The 18,617-nt window shown below is 52.4% G+C and overlaps 1 protein-coding gene across 14 annotated transcripts in view; it reads left to right on the top strand.

The window, feature by feature from the left end:
* Window positions 1–18,617, top strand: part of NCOR2 (nuclear receptor corepressor 2) — a 230,159-nt gene that overhangs the window by 116,297 nt on the left and 95,245 nt on the right. For all 14 annotated transcript variants that reach the window (XM_053959970.1, XM_053959977.1, XM_053959978.1 and 11 more), the window contains 3 exons: window positions 1,569–1,682; window positions 12,472–12,528; window positions 17,318–17,370. In XM_053959970.1, the coding sequence (XP_053815945.1) occupies window positions 1,569–1,682; window positions 12,472–12,528; window positions 17,318–17,370 (224 nt within the window). The remainder of the gene's footprint in view (window positions 1–1,568; window positions 1,683–12,471; window positions 12,529–17,317; window positions 17,371–18,617) is intronic.

Below are 18,617 nucleotides of genomic sequence, written 5' to 3' on the forward strand. Positions count from 1 at the left end.
GAGGAGCTCTTGTCCCCTGTCCTGTGTTTTGGGCCACCTGAGGCGTGGCCGTGGTTGAGAAGAGCAGAGGGCTGAGGGCTGTTCCTGTGGTTGGAGCCTTCGGTGTGCCACCGTGGTGTGGCTGTTTGCAGGCAGGAAGGGACAGATCCCTGCAGTGCTGGGAAAGGTTTCATCCCCTTCCAGGGTGCAGATGGTTCAAGCTGGGCAGTTCCTGGCTGTTCTCACTCGTGGCTGGAGTAACTCTAAGGCTATTGGTGATGCCAATTTACGGGACACAGGCTCTCCTGCGCTGCCAGAGCCTGCTCCCCACTCTGGCCAGCAACAGCAGCTTTTTTGGCTGTATCTTGGTGTTCCCTATACTGCTGCTTCTCCCTCTATGGGGAGAGGTATCCACCTGTGGGGAGGTGGAGTCCACAGCATGGGGTGCTTGATCCACTGAAACGCAATTTTAGGAGTGTGAGTTTTCTCAGCCAAGCCATTCGACCTGCCTGGGTGCTTAAGTGCTTTCTTGGGTTCATCCCAAGTGCATCCTCCTGCCCTGGTGTGCTAAAGGTGTCATCAGCAGGAGCAGAGATGATGGGGAGGAGGAATAGATTCACCTTCTTCTCAGGCCACCAGCCACCACTGTCTCTGGGAAGTCAGTGCTGTGCTCTGGTGCAAGCCAAGTCCCAGGTGCATTTTCTTCCTAGCACAAGACTCGCTCGATTTTCCTCATGCTTCAACAGAGGATGCTTTAGCTGCAGGAAAAAAAAAAAACTGCAAAGATTTGGAGATCGAGACTAGCAGGGAAAAAATCCTCAAATCCTCAGCATTTGTTGACAGCCGCTCCCTCTCCCGTGCCTGTGCTGCCCCGCAGCTGCCGCGCACGGCTGCGCTCTCCCTCCTCACAGGCCGGCCCCAGGAGGAGCCTGGAGGAATCTGTGATTTCCTCTTTCAGCTGAGCAGTTCCTCAAACTTATGGGAAGGGCTGGGATGTCTCCTCCCACCTCACCGAGCTGCAGGTGGAATGTCAGGTTTAGCTGCCGACCAGGTGATATTGCAAAGTGCAGGGATGGCTGGAGCACGAGTCATTCAATCGAGCGCAGCCATCCCAAGGCATGTCCTCCAACCACTCCATTGGAAGGTGAAGCTGAGGGTGGAGAGCAGCCTTGCTCATCACCCCTGGCTCCTCCACCTCTCCCTGCACGCAGCAGCAGCTCCAGAGGCAGGTAGCAGCACGGAGCCGGGCTGGAGCTGTGGTTTCATTTAAATGTTCCCAGTAAAATCGTTATTTCTAGCCTCGGGCCCGTTCCAGGAGGCTCCTTTGAGGCAGGTCCTCATCCTCCATACCCAAACCACGCCGACCCACGAGCGCAGGGCCGGTGCCTGGGGCAGGCCAGCGCTGCGCCTGCGTGGCCGGGGCTGCTGCGAGCTCTCCTCCCTCTCCCCGGCCCGTGTCTCGCAGGAAGTCTCCTGCCATGGCGGTTTCTGCCTCGGTCAAGGCACCACAGAGAGTCTCGTGTGGACAGGGACGGCTGCGTTTCTCGCTGTGACTCACCCTCCTCCTCCTCCCCCCTCTCCTTCCACAGCAACAGTTGGAGGAAGAAGCAGCCAAACCACCAGAGCCTGAAAAACCCATCTCTCCCCCTCCTATTGAGTCCAAACATCGCAGCTTGGTGCAGATCATCTACGACGAGAACAGGGTGAGTGTGGAAATGACGGAAGGACAAATGTGTGATTGTGCCCTGTCACCGGGGATGGGGAGGTTGGTAAGGATCAGGTGGGGGATTTTCCTGGGTGTTACCTTTGGGGTGGAGGCCGTGGGAGTGGGATAGATGGAGCCCTGTCAGAATGGTGCAGATGAGCACTAATGTCTTCTGAAGAACCTGCCTGGGGGGCTTCCTGTGATCAGCCTTAGACATGAAGCATTCAATAGATGCTTCAGACTCCTCTCTGTTAAACAGTTTGCTTCATCCTCTCCCCTAGGAGTGAACCAGCTTGAAAGCTGCCTCAAGGGGTGGGCTTTGACGTGGTGGGTGGGCTGCATGGATGGAGGGTGACATCTGTGCTGCTCTAATACTGGCAGGCCAGCTGTGAGCTTTCCTGGCTTGTCCCTAAGCCCCCTAGGCTGGAGCAGCAAGGATGTGGATGCAGCCATGGCTGGATTTGTGGATATTTGATGCTGTAAATAGCATTAACAAAGGTCAGGCTGGCATGCCTGGCTCTGGATCTCTGCCTTGACCGCTCATTTATCAGCCGTTGCCTGTAATAGCAGCCCGAGGAGAGATGGATTTTGCTGCGTGCATTGGAGCGATGCTCAGAAATTGGGCCCTTTGGTAGATAATCAAGCATATTCATTTTCATTTAGGTGTTGGATAAAAAGGATGATTTTGCATAAAAGGAAAACTACCAGTCGCTAATTATTGTGAATTGCGAGGCCTGCGATTTCACTGGGAGCTGCAGAAATCCAGGTGCCTGACTCCTAAAAAGAAAAAAAAAAAAAAATCGCCTACCCTGCGCTCCCAGGCAGTGCAATTTTCCTGGTTTTCCTTTTTCCATCTGCTTCTCCCCCTGAGCAGTAGGAAACCCAGTGCTGGCACGGTCTGTGTGAGTGGGTGAAGGCTGAGGTCGGTGTGTTTGAAGCATTAGCAAGAGCCAGCTGCTGATGGCTGCACAGCACTGGGCTTTGGGGGCAGGTGCCCAGTGTTCCTCAAAGCCATTCTCACCACCAAGTGCCCTCTCTGGGGGTCCTGGGCTAGATGGCTTGTGCCTCCTGTGCAAGGGGGAGGGACAAAAAAAGTGAGTTCTCAAACATTTTTATTCCTGTTCATTTGAGCCCCATCCTTCGTGGACGCTCTTGTGTAGCTGAACCACATTACAAGGGCTTCGAAGAAATGGGTGATGGTGGTGAGGCAGGAGGGAAAGGTGATCTTCAGCCATCACATCCCCAGCAGCCTGCATCGTGGCAGTCTCCATTAGCTGGAGCTGGCTCAGGGCTGAGTGTCCTGCCAGCCACCCCCTGTCCTGCTTTGTCACCCCTTGTCTCTGCCCATGCAGCAGAAGGGTCACACATTCCCTCCCACCACCTTCTCACAGCACACAGGATCTGCTCTCCAAGCCTCACCACCACTCCAGGTGGTCACTTGGCATTTCTGCCCTGTCCCTTGGGTGATGGCAGAGATTGTTGAGGGCAAGCATGGAGTTCTACATTTCACTTGGAAAGTCCATGGCCATAACACCTGGGACACTGTCACACACAGTGCTCAGAGCTGGTGGCGTCCCTTTGCCAGTGTTAGGGGGATCTCAGCCAGCTTGGTGCCAGGGGTTTCACCACTGACCTTTGTGATGGGTGCACTCATTCCAGGTGGGTGCCCAGCAAGCAGAGGTCACGTTGGACACCAGATGTTTGTATAATTTCAAATCTGGCTCTGTGTTCATGTCTGAATTATGCCAGGGATGGGCAAACAGTGATTCTTCCCTGTTCTTGTAAAGTCCCCTTGCGTGTCGTGTGTGAAGAGCTCGCCTGTGGGCAGGAGACTCCAACCAACAACCTTCCCTTTGGCTTGACAGAAACCAGAGCAGGCTGCAGGCAGGTTCCTCCTTTGGAGAGGACAGGATCTATCTGTGGGCAGCAGAGAACTGGCAGCATCCCTGGCCAGCTGGGATGGCCGGGGGTGGAAGGAGCCCTTCCAGTACCACAGCAGGGACAGGCTGAGCTGGGGCTGCAGGGGAAGGGGAGTGCTGAGTGTTGTCTTTGTCAAGGCTCCAGTAACAAGGGTGGGAATCAGGATGCAATTGCCCTTCTAAAGAACATTCATGGGCTCAGCTTTCAGCCTCTGGTGTACTGAATGTTTGGGATGCATTTTAGTGGTGACTGCTCTGCCTTTGGGGCCAGGAGGAGGAAAGCTGGAAGAGGAAGGGTCTTGGGGTTAGAGTCAGTTGAGATTGTGGTGGAAAAGAGTGGCTGGTGGTCGGCAATAGGGTGGGTTTGATGGCAGCAGATCCTCCAGGTGTTTCCATCTGTCTGTGAATGTGGGAGAGGCCCAGACGCTCCTGTGCTGGCCTGCAGCTTTACAATTAATTGCAAGGTGAGTTGGTTGGAGCAAAGGACTGCAAGCCAGATAGAAATGCATTGATTTAGAGTCATGAAGGTCACTGAGCCAAATTTTAAGCTTTTCTGCCTCTTCTGTGCCGTGGAAAAGCAGTGAAGTTGATGCCTGGAGGTCTGCTTGTGGGAAAAGCGTCGGTAATGGCTGAGCCAGGGCTCCAGCCCATGCACAAAGGGAAGGAAAGCCAGATTTACTCGCATCGCTTGGCTTGTGGCTTGCTTGAGGGAGGCAGTGCACGCTAAGAAATGCAAATAAAAAGAGGATATTCAGGCCTCGGGAGGAGGCGAGAAAGGAAAGCACCCCAGAAGTGCTGGCAAAGCCTGAAACGATCTTTAAAGAGCAGCGTTGTGGAAGGGGCAGAAAGCCAGCCCTTGTGCCAATCCCCGAGCAGGTGGGAGGCAGCAGCTTCGTGGAGGGGCTTCTGCCTGGCTCTGGCTTAGCTTTTTGTGAACCACGGGTCTGTGCTCCACCGAGCAGGCGGGCGCTGCCCTGCCCGTTCCCACCGCTCCTGCCAGGCCGTGCCGGAGCCGCACACTGCCCGCAGTCATACCCGAACAAAGGAGAGACCAAAAACGGTCCATGGGAGAGGAGGGGTTACGTGAGGACAGAGCAGCTAGAAAAGCCGGAAAATCAAGTTAGCCAGCCATTCTGTGACCTACTTTCCTTTTGGCGATTGCTGTGGCTTTGCAGGCGTGAATGGTTTCTAATTTTAGCTTATGGTTCATCAGGGAAGTCTATATATTTTTCTCACCACCGTGCTGGGTATGGATGTGGGGTTGGGATGGGGGCGGCGCCGGGCTGTATCCGATTTTCTCCAAATTCAGGTTTTCTGATGCTAAATGCCCATCACGCTGCTGTTCCCTCTTGTGACCTACTTAACGCGTATGATTTGAAAAGTTCCTCGGTGTCAGAGAGGATAATTATGGAAAATGTGACCTGTAATCCCCTCTTGCTACACTCTGCTGGACATGTAATTGATTTCCAGAAAAAAAAGGTGACTGTACAAATTCTGCTGGGAAAGAGTGGAGAGAAGCTGCTCTTGACTGAAGTCAAATCCTTGACTGTGAGGCTGTGGTTGCATTTGGGAAGCTTTTAGGGGACTTGCATTGTAGAGGAACAGTTAATATTCAAGATCCAGGTGCCTTCTCCCCTGCCATGTGCTGACCAAAGCCATTTTCTCTTTTGTCCAAAGATGGGCTGTGAAGTTGCACCCGAAAATGTACTTTTTGGGAAATCTTTACAGTATAACACAGAAAAACACACATTTGTGTATCTGAGCCAAGTGTCAGCTGCACCATTTCTGAAAGGATTCATGAGAGGGGGAATTAACGTTTTTGGTGCTGTCTGTGGACTAACCTGAGAACAGACTGTGGACAGCATTGTCAGAAGCATTTGAGTCCTATTTTCAAAAGTGTGTTCAGTCCTTGAAGAAACAAAATTATGTTTGGAAACGGGGGGCTAAAATTACCAAGAGCCTTTGGATAATGCTGTGGGAAGCTCAGGGGACAGTTTTGGCTGCAGGGTGCTTGGGGGCTCCTCCCCAAGAGCTGGGTGCTGGCAGGGTGGCACAGAACTACCTGGAAAAATCAGGTTGGGATGGATGCCTCGGTTGATCCAGAGGCTGACAGTGATGGAGACATTGGGGATCTCCTAAATTAGACCCTGTGAGTGATTTTAGTGTCTCCCCTGTGGAAGAAAGCTGATCTCTGCTGAGTCTGGCACCTCAGAGGTGGTGGCTGTGTGGCACGGCCTCCTTGAGGACTTTAATTTGCAGCTCTGGGATGTGTTATTGTATCAAGAGAATTTACCTTTCTTCCACCTCAAATCCCCATAACCAGAACAGATCATCTGTGTGTATTTTTAGCAGTAGCTTTATTCCACTGGGCATTCACGGGATTCCTTGCATCCGCCTTCCCCTGAAATCGATTGAACATACCTGGGCTTGAAGATGTTTTTGTGCTTTAATCGGAAATTTCCAAGTCCCTTGCTCAGCCCAGGGAGGAGAGCAGCATTTCCTGGGATACAGGGCTGGCAGTGTGTCCTGAAGGAAGCTGCTACCTATGGCTTGGCTGGGTGAATTCTCCTCGAAGTCAAAAACGTGTCCCGAAAATTCCCGCTTACGTGCACGCAGAGGTACCCGTGCCATCTCTCTGACCGTTGTGGTGACGTGGAGCCCACAGGTGCCCGTGTCCAGCTCTCTGCCAGCCAGGTGCTGGTGGTTGGAGGTCCCTGCCGTGCACCAGAGCCAGCAGGACTCCTGCTCGTGTCCCTGCAAACCAGCTCACGTCAGCTTCCTCTGAAACGCTGCGCTCATTTATCACGGAGGGAGAGGTCGCGTCAGGACGTGGCGTGACTTCGCCCTCCGCCGCCGTGCCAGGGAGGGGACACCTCGTGCTGTGACCCACCACAGCGTGCCCAGGGCTGGGACCAGTCCCCCCACGTCACCCCTGTGGGTGCCAACAGCCACATCCCTGCTCTGCTGTCAGCCCTCCGAAAAACTGGGTTTGATGCAGTGCAGGGCAGTGGGAGCAGCAGCAGCAGCAGCGTCTGTCTTGCTCTTGAGATTGAGCTGGTGGAAATCAATAAGATTAAATTTTAATTCGTCATCTGTCTTGATGCTTGTTCCTTCAAAAGGGCACAGCTATCTATCTATAAATTCAGCATTATGCTGTAAAATTGGAATTCAAAGGACTGTTTGGAACTTTTTCCATCCCCTGCTGCTGTTGTGTCTGTGCGGAGCACGTTCCCAGCTATCCGTTTACCCTCAAATACCTTCATAAAGCATTAATGCCCCATCCATAAATAAGAGAATAAATAAACGAAGGTTTTTAGCATTGCAAAATATAATCTTGCCGTTAACTACTCACAGACACTGAGTGTGACTCAGATCCTACAGGGATTTGATGTCTGTAGAACTCTGATTTTCTATGAACTCCTGATTTACATGAGAAAGGGAGGAATCGGGCCTGCCTCGTCAGCACAGAGCTGGTGTGCAGTAAATAAGACCTTAACAGTAAAAGTGCTTTTGAGCATTTAATCTATGGGGCTTTTTTTCAAATTCTAGTTTACATGGTAGTTGGGATGGGGGCTTTTCATATTTGGCTGATGAAAGGGCCTTGTTTGTTTTGATTTTGTTTCTAATAACTTTTATTCTGCCTCATCTGGGCTTGGTGATGCAAAATGGGCTTTTGGAAAGTCCAGAGAAAAACTGGAAAGGCCAGAATTCAGATACTGTTGACATTTCTGCATAATAACAAGATTTCCAAAAAGATAAAATTTAAACAATTACCCTGGGGTCATTGAGAATATTTTAATTTTTTATTGGATTTTAAGGAAACTTTCATTTGTTTTGGCTTTTTAAAGGTCCTGGTGTCTGTTTCAGGATCTGGAGTTCTCAATAGGTGTATTGACTTTGAAGATTTGTCTGTGATTAACCCAGACCAGATAAGGTCATGTCCTGCTTTTTCAGGTCTTGGAAGTAGTGATGAGAATTGCAGAGATCCAAAATCTGTTGGAGACTGCAACACAACCCTGGCTCTTGGGTTGGGTGACTGGAGCTTTCCTGTAACTGCTGCAGGGCTAAAACGTGGATTTCTGGAAGTTTTCTGTGCAATGCCAACACTTCCAGCAGTTCTGCAGTGCTGGAATGTTCAGCCATGGTTTGCAGTGGCAGAACCTTGCTGGCACATCACTTTAAACCTTGGTGTGCCTTTGAAGGGCACCGTAGCCTTGCAGACAGCAGAGTGGGATGGGAGTGTGAGTGGAAACCCAGCTGTGTCTGGGGGCTCCCCCACGGGCCATGGATGGGCCATGAGCGAGCCACGGACTGAAACTGTCTGGCAGTGATGAGCCAAAGCCAGAGAGCAGCAAATGACTGAAATGAGTGGTTTTGTCACACTCCGTGCAGGGTGGATGGGGAATGGTGTGAACTGGTCTGAAGGCAGGGCTCACATGTCACCAGTTTCCTCTGTTTTCTTACTGATTGTGATGAGTCATCTGTAAGCCCCGTTGCATCACCTGCTGGCCCCAGCCTTGGGGACAGTGCTCTGTCACTGCTGGTGTGGTGGGGAGATGGCTCCAGCCCAGCACAGGGAGGTGGGGGAGCGTGCAGGGCAGCTGCGTCCCATGGGCACCCCTGGAGAGCATCAGCCCCTGGGCCAGGTGAGAGGGGCTGGGCTCATGCCACTGGGGCTGACCCAGGTTCCTGCAGGGCATTTGGGCTCAAGGAGAGCCCAGGGCTGGGCACTCACTCTTGGTCTGGTGGTGGCCATGCCTGCAGGAGCTGGAGAGGGAGGAGTGTTGCTTTCCCTTCCACAGCACTGGGGCTCATCCCACCTGCTTTGTGTGGAGGGCAGCAAATTGCTGGGGTGGTTTGGCTCTCAGAGAGAGCATGCTGAGGTTTAAAGGACAGAAAAAAATAGTACTTGTGGTTGTAGGAGTGAAAAATCTTTCCCTATGGAACGGGCATTGCCAGGTTGTGGTTTGCTCCCAGCACATTTTGGCTGTGCTGTTTGCTTTCTGCTGCATGCAGAGAGGTGTATCTGAGGTTTCCAAGATTTCTGCTGACTTCAGCCACACTTCTCCTGAACTTTGTTTTAAACAGAATCCCACTCCAGCCTGCCTCTTTGCCATGCTGCTCCCTGCCTGTCCGGGGAATGTGGTGCCAGGACGGGAACTTTTTCCAGCACCGTCCTGCACGCAGCCTCCTGCCTCTGGAAGGGCTTTGCATATCTGTGTGCAGGACATGCCTGGTCCCAAATAGAAACCCTGCCATTCCCCAGCACTGCTGCCTACGGGATGCTATAAATAACCCCGGGAGCACAGTTCAGCTGCAGCAGCTTTGTGCTGCATGGAACCATGGCTGGAGTCGGTCCAAGAAAGTGCCGCCTCCTAATTTCAGATCCGCTTTCTCAAAATAACTCCTGTGTTTCCTTCTCTTCCATTTTTAAACTTCGCTTTAAGAAGAGCCCACGCAAAATCCCAGGCTCTCCCTCCTCTGGTTTTGGTTGCTCCGCTGCCTCGTGGGGTTGGCTCCTCATCCCCACGGGAGCTCACATGGCCGGAAAGTTGCTCTCCTGCCTGCTTTCCCCTCCCAAGCCTATTTTAAGTTTCTTCAAAGGAAAAGCAAGGGGCTGGGGTTTGCTTTGGAAGCCAAATGCTCTTCAGGCAAGAATGAAGATTTTTGTAGTCTCCAGGCCGCTTGGAGGAGCATGAGCCAGGGTAAGAGCACGATTTCCCTGCCTGTGCCCCTGCCCAGGGGGAGACAGGTTCTGTAGGGGCAAATGCTGCTGCCTGACACATCTGTGGGTTCCCTTCTGAATCCGTGGGCCCCACAGGGATCGTGTTTTTGGTTCAGACGTCTTTCTTGAGGCATTGATCCCTCCAAAAATGCACTTGGAGGTCCCTTCATGAACTCCTCTGCTCCACTGCTGGAGCAATATTTCAGGATTCTCTACCAGATCAAGAAAAGGGATCTTTGTCTGCTTGCTGGGGAGCTGCAGAGGGACTGTACAAGTGGTGGGGATCTTCGTGTATCTCACCAGAGGTAAAGGCTTGGGTTTGTTTCTTGATGAATTTCCTTCTGTTAACCAGGAATGTAGACTTGTGTGGGGTCATTCGGCAGATGTAGGATGAACCAGTATTGGAACCATGTCCTAGGTGGCTGTGCCTTTGGAAGGGGAAGGATTTACCAGGACTGCTGATGGTCTTTACCAAAGGTCCTGCTGCTGGGAGGGCCTGGGCAGGCTGCCTTTGTACCTGAACAGTTTGGGGCTTGCATAAATTTTCCAGTCAGGTTCTGGTGTGCTGGGTCCCTTGGCAGGAACACACCTCCCTGTGTCTGTCTGTCCTTAGAGATGAGCCCTAGCATGGTGGGAATCTTCTGCTGGGTGTTTTATGTTCTTCCCATTTCCAGCTCTCACCTTGGTCTGCCAGGCCTTTCAGACAGCTCATTATGGTTCTGCTATAATCTGATAAAGGCAGCAAGGAGCATCAGCAATTACAGTGGGTGTCAAGTGTTAATTGGGCAGCTTTCAAGACAGAGGAATTTCTTTGTGTATGTACAAAGATATGACGTGCTCGGAATAGCTTCTCCTCCTGATCTTTCGTTCTGGAGACGTGTATATTGCAGTTGGTTAATGCAAGACAAATTATGTCATTCTTCTTGATTCGCCACATGTTCTGCCTATGGTGGTTTGCCTCTGGCTTGTCTCATTAAGTTGTCTAAACATGGCAAATGCAGCAAGCTGAACATATTCAGCTTTTTCTCAAAGTTAGTCTCACTGTACACACAGGCCTGCAGCATCACTAGTCCCTTGCTGTGCCATCCCTGCTGCCAGGGCATCTGCACCAGCCCGTGGTGGGATTTGTCTGCCTTCAGAGAGGCTGTAGTCTTCTACCCATAATTATGAAGAACGCAATTAATTCGTTTGCTGCTTTTTGTCCCAGGTATGCATCAAAAACATTCTGGTAAGCTGATGCCTTCTGCTCACCAGCAACCAATGGCAGGCAGGAGGGCATTGGCCAAATCATCCTCTTGGCAGCTGATGTCGAGTCTTTTTAGTGGTTTTAATGATCCTTCCTCTCCTGAAAATCTTACCCCCTGGATTTAATTCTGTAAGACTTTTTAATGCCACAGTGCTGATGTTCTCCAAGGTCAGCAGATTTTATTGCTCGTGAAGAACAAAATATTAAGCTCTGGCTCAGATTTCTTCGTTGTGTGATGAATTTTTCCAAGGGGCAGGTCCCTGGGCAGACCTGGCTCATTCCCCTTAACGGACTCAGCTGGGCAGTGATGGTGACATCTGTGAGCACCAAGGTCTGCTGTGGGGCTGCTGTGGATAACCAGGCAGGGATGCACTGACAGCAGGGCTGCTGCCTGCCCGTGTGGGGATGGTGCCAGAGCAGGCTCCCTGCACGGATGCATTGGTTACATCTCTCTTAGCATCCTTGAAGTCACTTTTAAATTGCACAAAAGCTTTGTGTCCTCCTGAGTGTACAGTAAATACAGGAATTGGAATCTCTCCTGGTCATGCTGCAGTGAGGCACCTGCTGCAGGCTTTGCAGCTGGGACAGGGCTGAGCTTGGCCAGGGCCACTTGCCTGGGGCCTGAGCCCCACCACGGGCAGGGTGACTCCCACAGCTGCTTGGGGGTGACTCAAAGTGCTCGTGTGCAGACCAGACTCTGTGTGGGTGCACAAGGCTCTGGTGAGGAGTCTGCACACCTACAGCTGCATCAGTGCTTTTGAAGACCAGCCAGCTGTGGGGGGGGATAGATGAGACTTTTGGAAACCCTTCACGGGGGTGGATGTGGGGGCAAGCGGCAGCGCCGTGTGCCAGCCTTTGGTGACACAGTCCTTGGGAAACTCATCCTACCCTGAGACAGTGTGAGAGGTGCCTGATGCTGGAGAGCTATGGGAGCTGAAATCCCTTCCCTGCCCCGAGGGAACTTTCCCCAGGGTTTGCCAAGCCCCACTGGTTCTGCCAGGAGCGCAGACCCCAGCTCACCCCTGCTCCCCAGGCCTGGGGCTCAGCTCCCTGTTTTAGGCAACTGGGGATTTTCTCTCTCCCTTACCCAAAAAAAGTACCTATTTTATCTGAACCTCTGAAAATCCATCTCCTCGTCCCCATCACTGTCAGGTGTTTGGCTTTAGCAGCTCAGCCCGTGGTGTTGGCAGCATGCAGCAATCTGGATTTATTGGGCTGTCAGTAACCCCCCTGAACAGCCTGGCTTTGCGAGGAAGCGCTGTTTACTGAAAATGTCATCTTTTATTTAGACTCCTGCTACAGCCAACCCGTGTCTTTTTTTCAGGCCTGTTTAATTAGTAACCACTGCACAGCCCCCAACACGTGTTCCTGGGTGATTTTTTTTGCCTTTAATAAGCACTAGGTAGCCTGGCCGGGGGCGGGAGGGGACGAGGAAAGGCTGCTCTGCGGCAGGGAGGGGAGGGAAGTGAGAACACGACGAGGAGCCAAGGGCAGCTCAACTCTAATGATCACATGCTCGTCAAGAGATGAATCCTAGAAAGGGCATCTCTGCGTGCGTGCCGGTTTGCCCGCCCTCCTCATCCTCCTCCTCCTCCTCGTCGCGGGGCAGCCGCGCAGAGGTACCGGGCACCCAGAGGGGTCAGGGATCCGGGTCACTTCCTGGGCACTGCTTTAAAGTCATGATAACCCCAGAGCCCTTCGCCCGCGGGTTTTTGCTGCGGGTTCAGAGGCTGAGCTGAACCTTTCCACCCTCTCTCAGGCAGGAATGGGATTTGTGACGGCTCTGTGGAGGTTTGAGGAGTGGTTTTAGCAGAGGGTAGAGCTGGAGCAGAGAGCTGCGACTTGTAACCGATAGCACAAGTAACTTTTTTCTTCCTCTCCCCTTTCCTCCCTGCAGAAGAAGGCGGAGGCTGCCCACCGGATCCTGGAAGGGCTGGGTCCCCAGGTGGAGCTGGTGAGTGTTACCTGCGCTGCGGGGAGCGGGATCCGGGCCAGCTCTAGGGAGGTTCCTGGGCGGTGAGGATCGCGGCACCCTGGCTGTGCGTGTGTCTGTCAGAAGGAAGCGTGCTGCTGGCCCGGACCTCTTGCTGGCACAGCAGCAAAGCAGGAAGCAAAGTGACTGAGATGAGTACTGAAACGCAGGCAGACACATACACAGAGCCCTCCTCGGAGAGGCTTAACCCTTTGGCTCCTTCCTCCCGCGCTGCAGTGGAGCTGGAGGGTGGAAGGGGCTCTGGCACAGTCTGCCTCCACTTGGGATGCTGATGGCTTTGTCTGCTGGTGGCAGACACAGCACCAGCATTCGGGGGGTGCTGCCTGCTCAGCCAGCCTCGAGGTGCTGTGTGGGGAGGGATGGGTGCTTGGACTCTCCTCTGTCTCACCCACTGAAAATGGGGGAGGATGCTGAAGGGTGCTCTGTGAGCACAGCCCGACTGCAGCTGCCACAACCTGCGGGTATCAGGACTCACACACTCCCTATTTCGCTCTCTCTCATGCACAGGGAGGCTGAGAAAACAACTTAGGACAAATTATCAGTTTTGGGCTGCTCCCTCATCTGTAAAAATCCATCTGTATGTCAAAGGACTGACTGCAGGAGGGGCAGCTGGAAACAGCCCCCTGGGGGCTGAGTCCTGGAGAAGGGTGCCTGGAAAAGGTGCGCTGGCAGTGATGCTGCTGGAAGGATCAGACCCAGTCTGACAGACAATCTCCTGCTTTGCACCAGCCGTGGGAGGCAGTGGAGGGAGCCGTCTGTAGGAGATGGGAGCAGGCAGCTCACAGGCTTCGACAGCTGTAATTTGCACTTGCCTTGTGGGGGTGGTACTAATTGCTGTCTTCCCCTGTGCATAAGGGAGAGGTCACATGTGACAAAGCCCACTTCCTTGGTGGCGAGGTAACACTCATTCCTCTGAGTCACCAGGGTCAAACCCTTTGCTCGTTCTGCTCTGAAGATTGGCAGTGCCCAGGGTTGGTGCTTCCTCATCCGAAAGATATTGCATTTCCTTTCCTTCCTCCTCTCTTGTTTGTTTTTTTTTTCCCACTCTGTTTTTCCTTTTTTCACTCTGTTGATGTTTTCTCCCTGGGTGTTGACACTGCACGGTGGGGGCTGTAACAGAGCCCAGTGCAAACCTTTCCTCTGTCTCTGTGCCTTACTCATTGGAGGGCAGGGGAAAAAGGGAAAACCTCCCTGAGCAAACCCAGCTGGGCTCTGTGTGCATCCTGCAGACTGTCTGGTCCATCTGCCATGGGAGAGGCACTTCCTGTGGCCCTGCCCCCACGCTGTGTCGGGCACAGCCGTGCCCAGGACCTGCCAACAGCCTACGAGAGACAAGATGAATAGTCACAGCTTCTTCTGAGCTGGAAAGGAAGCAGCTCCAGGAAGAAGAGCGTGCTCTGCCCGATGCTCATGCCTGCTCCACCATGTCACACACCACATGCCCCAGCCTTGGAGCTGCCACAGCCCACGGGTCTCCTACAGGGAGGTTGAGCATCCTGGTGCCAATCCAGTCTCTGCAGGGAGAGGCGTGGCTGTCACGGTGTGTTGCTGTCAGCTCTGCTGGGATGTCCCGTTCTGGCTGTTCAGGGAGCTCTGGTGGGTGCCTTTGGAGCAGTGGTGGTGCTGGAGGCACGCTGGCTCGGGAATGGGCAGCGTGCCGGAGCGCATGGGCTGAGGTGAGAGGTTGCAGTGGGAATTGGTCAGTCATGGCACCAGTACTGCTGTGCTGGCAGATTGGAGCAGGAGGCCAAGGATTTCTGGGAAGCAGGGATCCAGTTTGGGTCCTGGGAAAGCTGGTCAGGAGGAGGTTGTGACTCAGTAAACCAGGGCTCTGCTCATTTCATCCCTGCAACGTAGTGGTACAATTTAAAAAATGTCCACATGTTTTCCCTAGGAGAAATGTTCTGAATCCTGTAGTGTTCAGAAAGCAATTGAGACCTTTTTGGTTTATTTCTAAAGAGCTTTCAGTAAATCCAGGGCTTTTCCAGTAACAGCTTTGCATTGCAATTATGTTTTTCTAAAATGTCATTCTCCAGAGAAATGAATTACATGTTCCTAACCCTGGAGAAACACTGGGTATGTTTTAAACATCACCTTACCTATCTGATCTGTGAGCTTTACTTCTGCTTACTGAGAAAGGTGGAATTAGGAGTTGTGGATGGCTCTGAGGGAAGATGCTGTTTCTCAGTCCCTGTCCTGCTGAGAATAAAGTTTCTTTAAGTAGTTAGTCTATAAATTCTCTATGGGTAAGTAGAACTTGTCTCCTGGGCTTCCTCCACTGCATAGGCTGAGTTCATGTGCAGATAGAAATCTCTTTGAGGTGCTGGTGTCATGTGGATCTTGGGTTTGGGTCCCAGAATTTCATATTTCTGAGTGTTCGGGCATTTCTTTTAAAGTTATGTGTTCCAGTGCTTGTCTGCTAACACTTAAGTTTGCTAGCTAAGACTCTAAGTCATATCATTTATAGGTTGTAGTTGAGAGGAGTCATTAGCTTTTGGTCATCTGGCTGGCATCAGGGTATCTGTGATGTCCATGTGCACGTGAGCATTTTCTAACCCAGGTCCAAACCAAAATGTTAATTCCACTGCTTCTCCCAGGAGGAAGGTCACTGTGACCTGCGACATGCAAGCTTCTTTGCTTTGATATTTATGAGCAAGGAGGGAAGAGAGACAATTATTCCTCAGTATTTCCAGTTCCTGCAGTCCTCTTCCAAAAGACAGTCGCTGGTCAAGGCCTCCCAGCGGTTGCTCCAGCTTTCCAGGATGACTGAGGATGTGATGCTCTGGAGCTGCAGCTGTTTCTTCTGCCTGTGGTGCAGACCTGCCTCTCTGGAGCTACGTGCTGAGACGGATGTCTGTGTTCCTCTGAGCTTTCCAAGCATGAAGTGCACAGCCAGCTCTGAGCCTGGAGTCGAACCAGCAGATCTGAGAGGATTCGTGATGGAACCACCCCTGGGGAAGGGATACCACTGAGAACATCTTCTTCACGAGGATCTGCTCGTCCCTCTCACCTGCCTGGCTCTGCCAGCACACGGTGGCCAGGTGTCTCCTGGCAGGTGTCTCCTGGCAGACTTGCAGCCCTCGCCAGGTAACGGATGCCCGGAGAGCCGTCAGCGCTGCGTGCCTCCTGGAACACGGCGGTTCATCTCCCCGTGCCTGTCTGCCTGGGGATTACGTGCCTCTGCCTGCCCCTTCCGCCTGGGGATTACGTGTGCTTTCACAGAGAAGAGGGACACGTCCAAGGGCAGCCAGAAAGAGAAGCTGATGACCTGCTGGTGCAGCGGTGATGGAGTAGGGAGAGCTACACCCAGTCTCCGTTCTGTGTGGATTGATGTGGCTGTCCTGTGTGGCAGCAGAGTGGTGAAGCAGAGTCTGTGTTTCACAGAGAAGTAGAAACAGGCTGTGTGGAAAAAACAAGCTTCTGTGCCAAGCACCTGTGATGGTGATAGGGAGATACCACAGAGGATGTGGGAGTAACACCTCCTTCAAACCGGAGGGGAAAAGGACCCATCTTTGTTTACGCGTCCTGTCGCCTCCAGTGCTGCTCACCTGGTTGAGCAGATGCTCAGCACATGTTTTGCTCTTTTCCTGTGTTTAATCTGAGCTGAAATCGGGTAAACCAAGGGCACAGCCTGAGCCCTATCGACCACAGGAGGAGGGTGAGCTGGTGTGTGTATCCGTGGTCAGGATGCTGCCTTCAACCAGGCCATCACATGTCCCCCTGCCTGTGTTGGTCACAGATGTCAGGTGCTCACAGCTGGTTTGGGGAAGGTTTGTGAATGAACTGCTTGAGTACTTGGTGATGTTTTTGTGGTCAGACCTGAGCTCTTTAGGTGATGGTTGCTGGTGATGGTTGGGCTGTGGTAAGCTTTTGGTTATCTCAGTCTCGGACATGTTCACAGCAGGTTAAGACAATGAATAGAAGTGTTGAAGGGCTTAATCCTGAGCACCCTGTCAGCCTGCTGATGTGGACACAATTGGTGGCAGGCCCTGGAGTGTGTGCTGAGCTGTCAATTACAATGGGTGAAATTGAGCCTCGTCTCTGGCATCTTTCCCTTCCAGAGGTGGGACCCTCCAGGTTCCCAGAGATAAATCCCTGGGAAGGCAGAGGTAGCGGGGCAGTGACCAGGGATGGATCCAACTCCCCTGAGTCCCTGCTGTATCCCCACTGACGGTGTGGGGTGCAGAGCAACCCTGGGGAAAAAGCTTTTGTGCTGGAGCCCAGTTGCCCCTCATGAGGGACGGATGAGCATCGCTGTACTCAGGGGTGCTGGGGGACCTGGCAATGCTGGAAACCCCGGGGGCAAGCACTCGTCCTGCCCGCAGTTGCCCGTGCCTGGCTCCCTGGGAGGGCTCAGGCAGGCTTTTACCGCGTAGACATAACAACTCGCAGCTCACAGACTGTCTCTTCCCGCTCCCCAAGCCCCGCTTTCCCCTCGCCTCCCCCGTGTCATATGTTCCGAGGCGCAGTGCGTTTTTTAATCGGTGAATAACAGCCACGTACTCGCCGTGTTTATCTGGACGCCGCCGCAGATCGCTCCTTCCGAGGCAGCTCGGGCGCTGCCTGCCCTCCCACGGGCTGAGCCGGGATGCACCGGGACTCGAGCGGCGCTGCCGGGAGCCAGCACCCTCCAGTAGGGCTGGGGGCACGGGCTGGGCGTCCGCACCGAGGCAGCGGCGCTGCTGACGGGTTTGAGTTCCTAAATGTCAGAGCGTACCATTGATGCCTTCGTTTCTCTTATTTGTTTCAGCCGTTATACAACCAGCCTTCAGACACCAGGCAGTACCATGAGAACATTAAAATGTAAGTATGGGACAATAAAGCTATTTTAAATGTCAGGTTGGGCAGTAGACTGGAGTTAGGAGGGGTGCCAGCTTGCTCCCAGACCCCAATTAAAGCTGCTGAGGAATTGTGAGCATCCTGTTAGAGCTGCTCTGGGTGCCTGAAGCACAAACCAGCTCCAGGAGCTCAGCAGTCAGGGCTGTAGCTTAAGGTGGATGCTGAAGGTGCTGTTTGATTTTCTCAGGGTGGGGTGGATGTGGGTCCTTGATGTTTTCCCAGACAACACTTACCTTAAGTGCTTTCTTCTGTGATTCTCCCATACTGAAATATGAAATCAGCTGCCTCTGTGTGTGTGTGTGTTTGCATGCAAGAAAGATGAGGTAAAATGAAAAGTTGCAATTACAATTAGATTTTCATGAAGGGCCTCTTGAATGTCTAATAACAACTGGTTATTTCAAAGATACTTACTGAGACTTAGCAATCATCTAATTTGACTTATCACCTCAATACATGATTTAATCATCAGCATGTGTTTAATAACCACAGTGACTTCCTGAACATAGAAGAACTATAACAGATAATGAGAATAGCGATAATTGTGATTATTGTTGGAAATTTAAATAGTCAAACCAGATCTGAAACTTTTTATCTGCCTTGAATGAACTGATGATTGCTCTGAGCTGCCTGCAGCGAGTCTATTTTGGTACCAGCTCGGTCAGCTGGTGATAATCATCTTTAATAATCTATTAACAAAAGTTAATAATCTCTTGCTTTTCAGCAGTATGTTAATTGATCCCGGGGGTTTATAAGGGAAGAGTTCCTGTACCTTTGCTCTAGGGGGGCGTGGTAGGAGGTGGCAATGTTTAGGGGCTCTCTGTCCCCAAGGGCTGCAGGGAGGAGGGTTTGGTGATGTGACCCCACTGCTCGCTGCCAGGCCCCGCTCTGTTCCTGCTCCACCCAGAGCTTCCTGTGCCATCCCAGCAATGCACTCCCTGCAAAACATTCCAACCCAGCATCACCCTCGGCTCCCACAGGGCTTAGGGGGGGTCCCTGTCAGTTCAGGGGGCTGATGACTGATAAACCATCTTGTGTGGCCTAAGGATGTGCTCTCTGCATGGCCCCACAGCCATCCCAGTGCAGGTGCTGAAGGTGGCAGTTTCAAGCTGATCGCTGATGTTGTCCTTGAAAGAAGGAGTTAAAAGTAGATTCAGATACTTCACCCACTCTGCACTCCCCTGCCAATATTTGTGGGTTTGTGATCACATTTT

The sequence above is a fragment of the Vidua chalybeata genome, chromosome 18 (genome assembly GCF_026979565.1).
Source record: "Vidua chalybeata isolate OUT-0048 chromosome 18, bVidCha1 merged haplotype, whole genome shotgun sequence".
NCBI classification, from domain to species: Eukaryota; Metazoa; Chordata; class Aves; order Passeriformes; family Viduidae; genus Vidua; species Vidua chalybeata.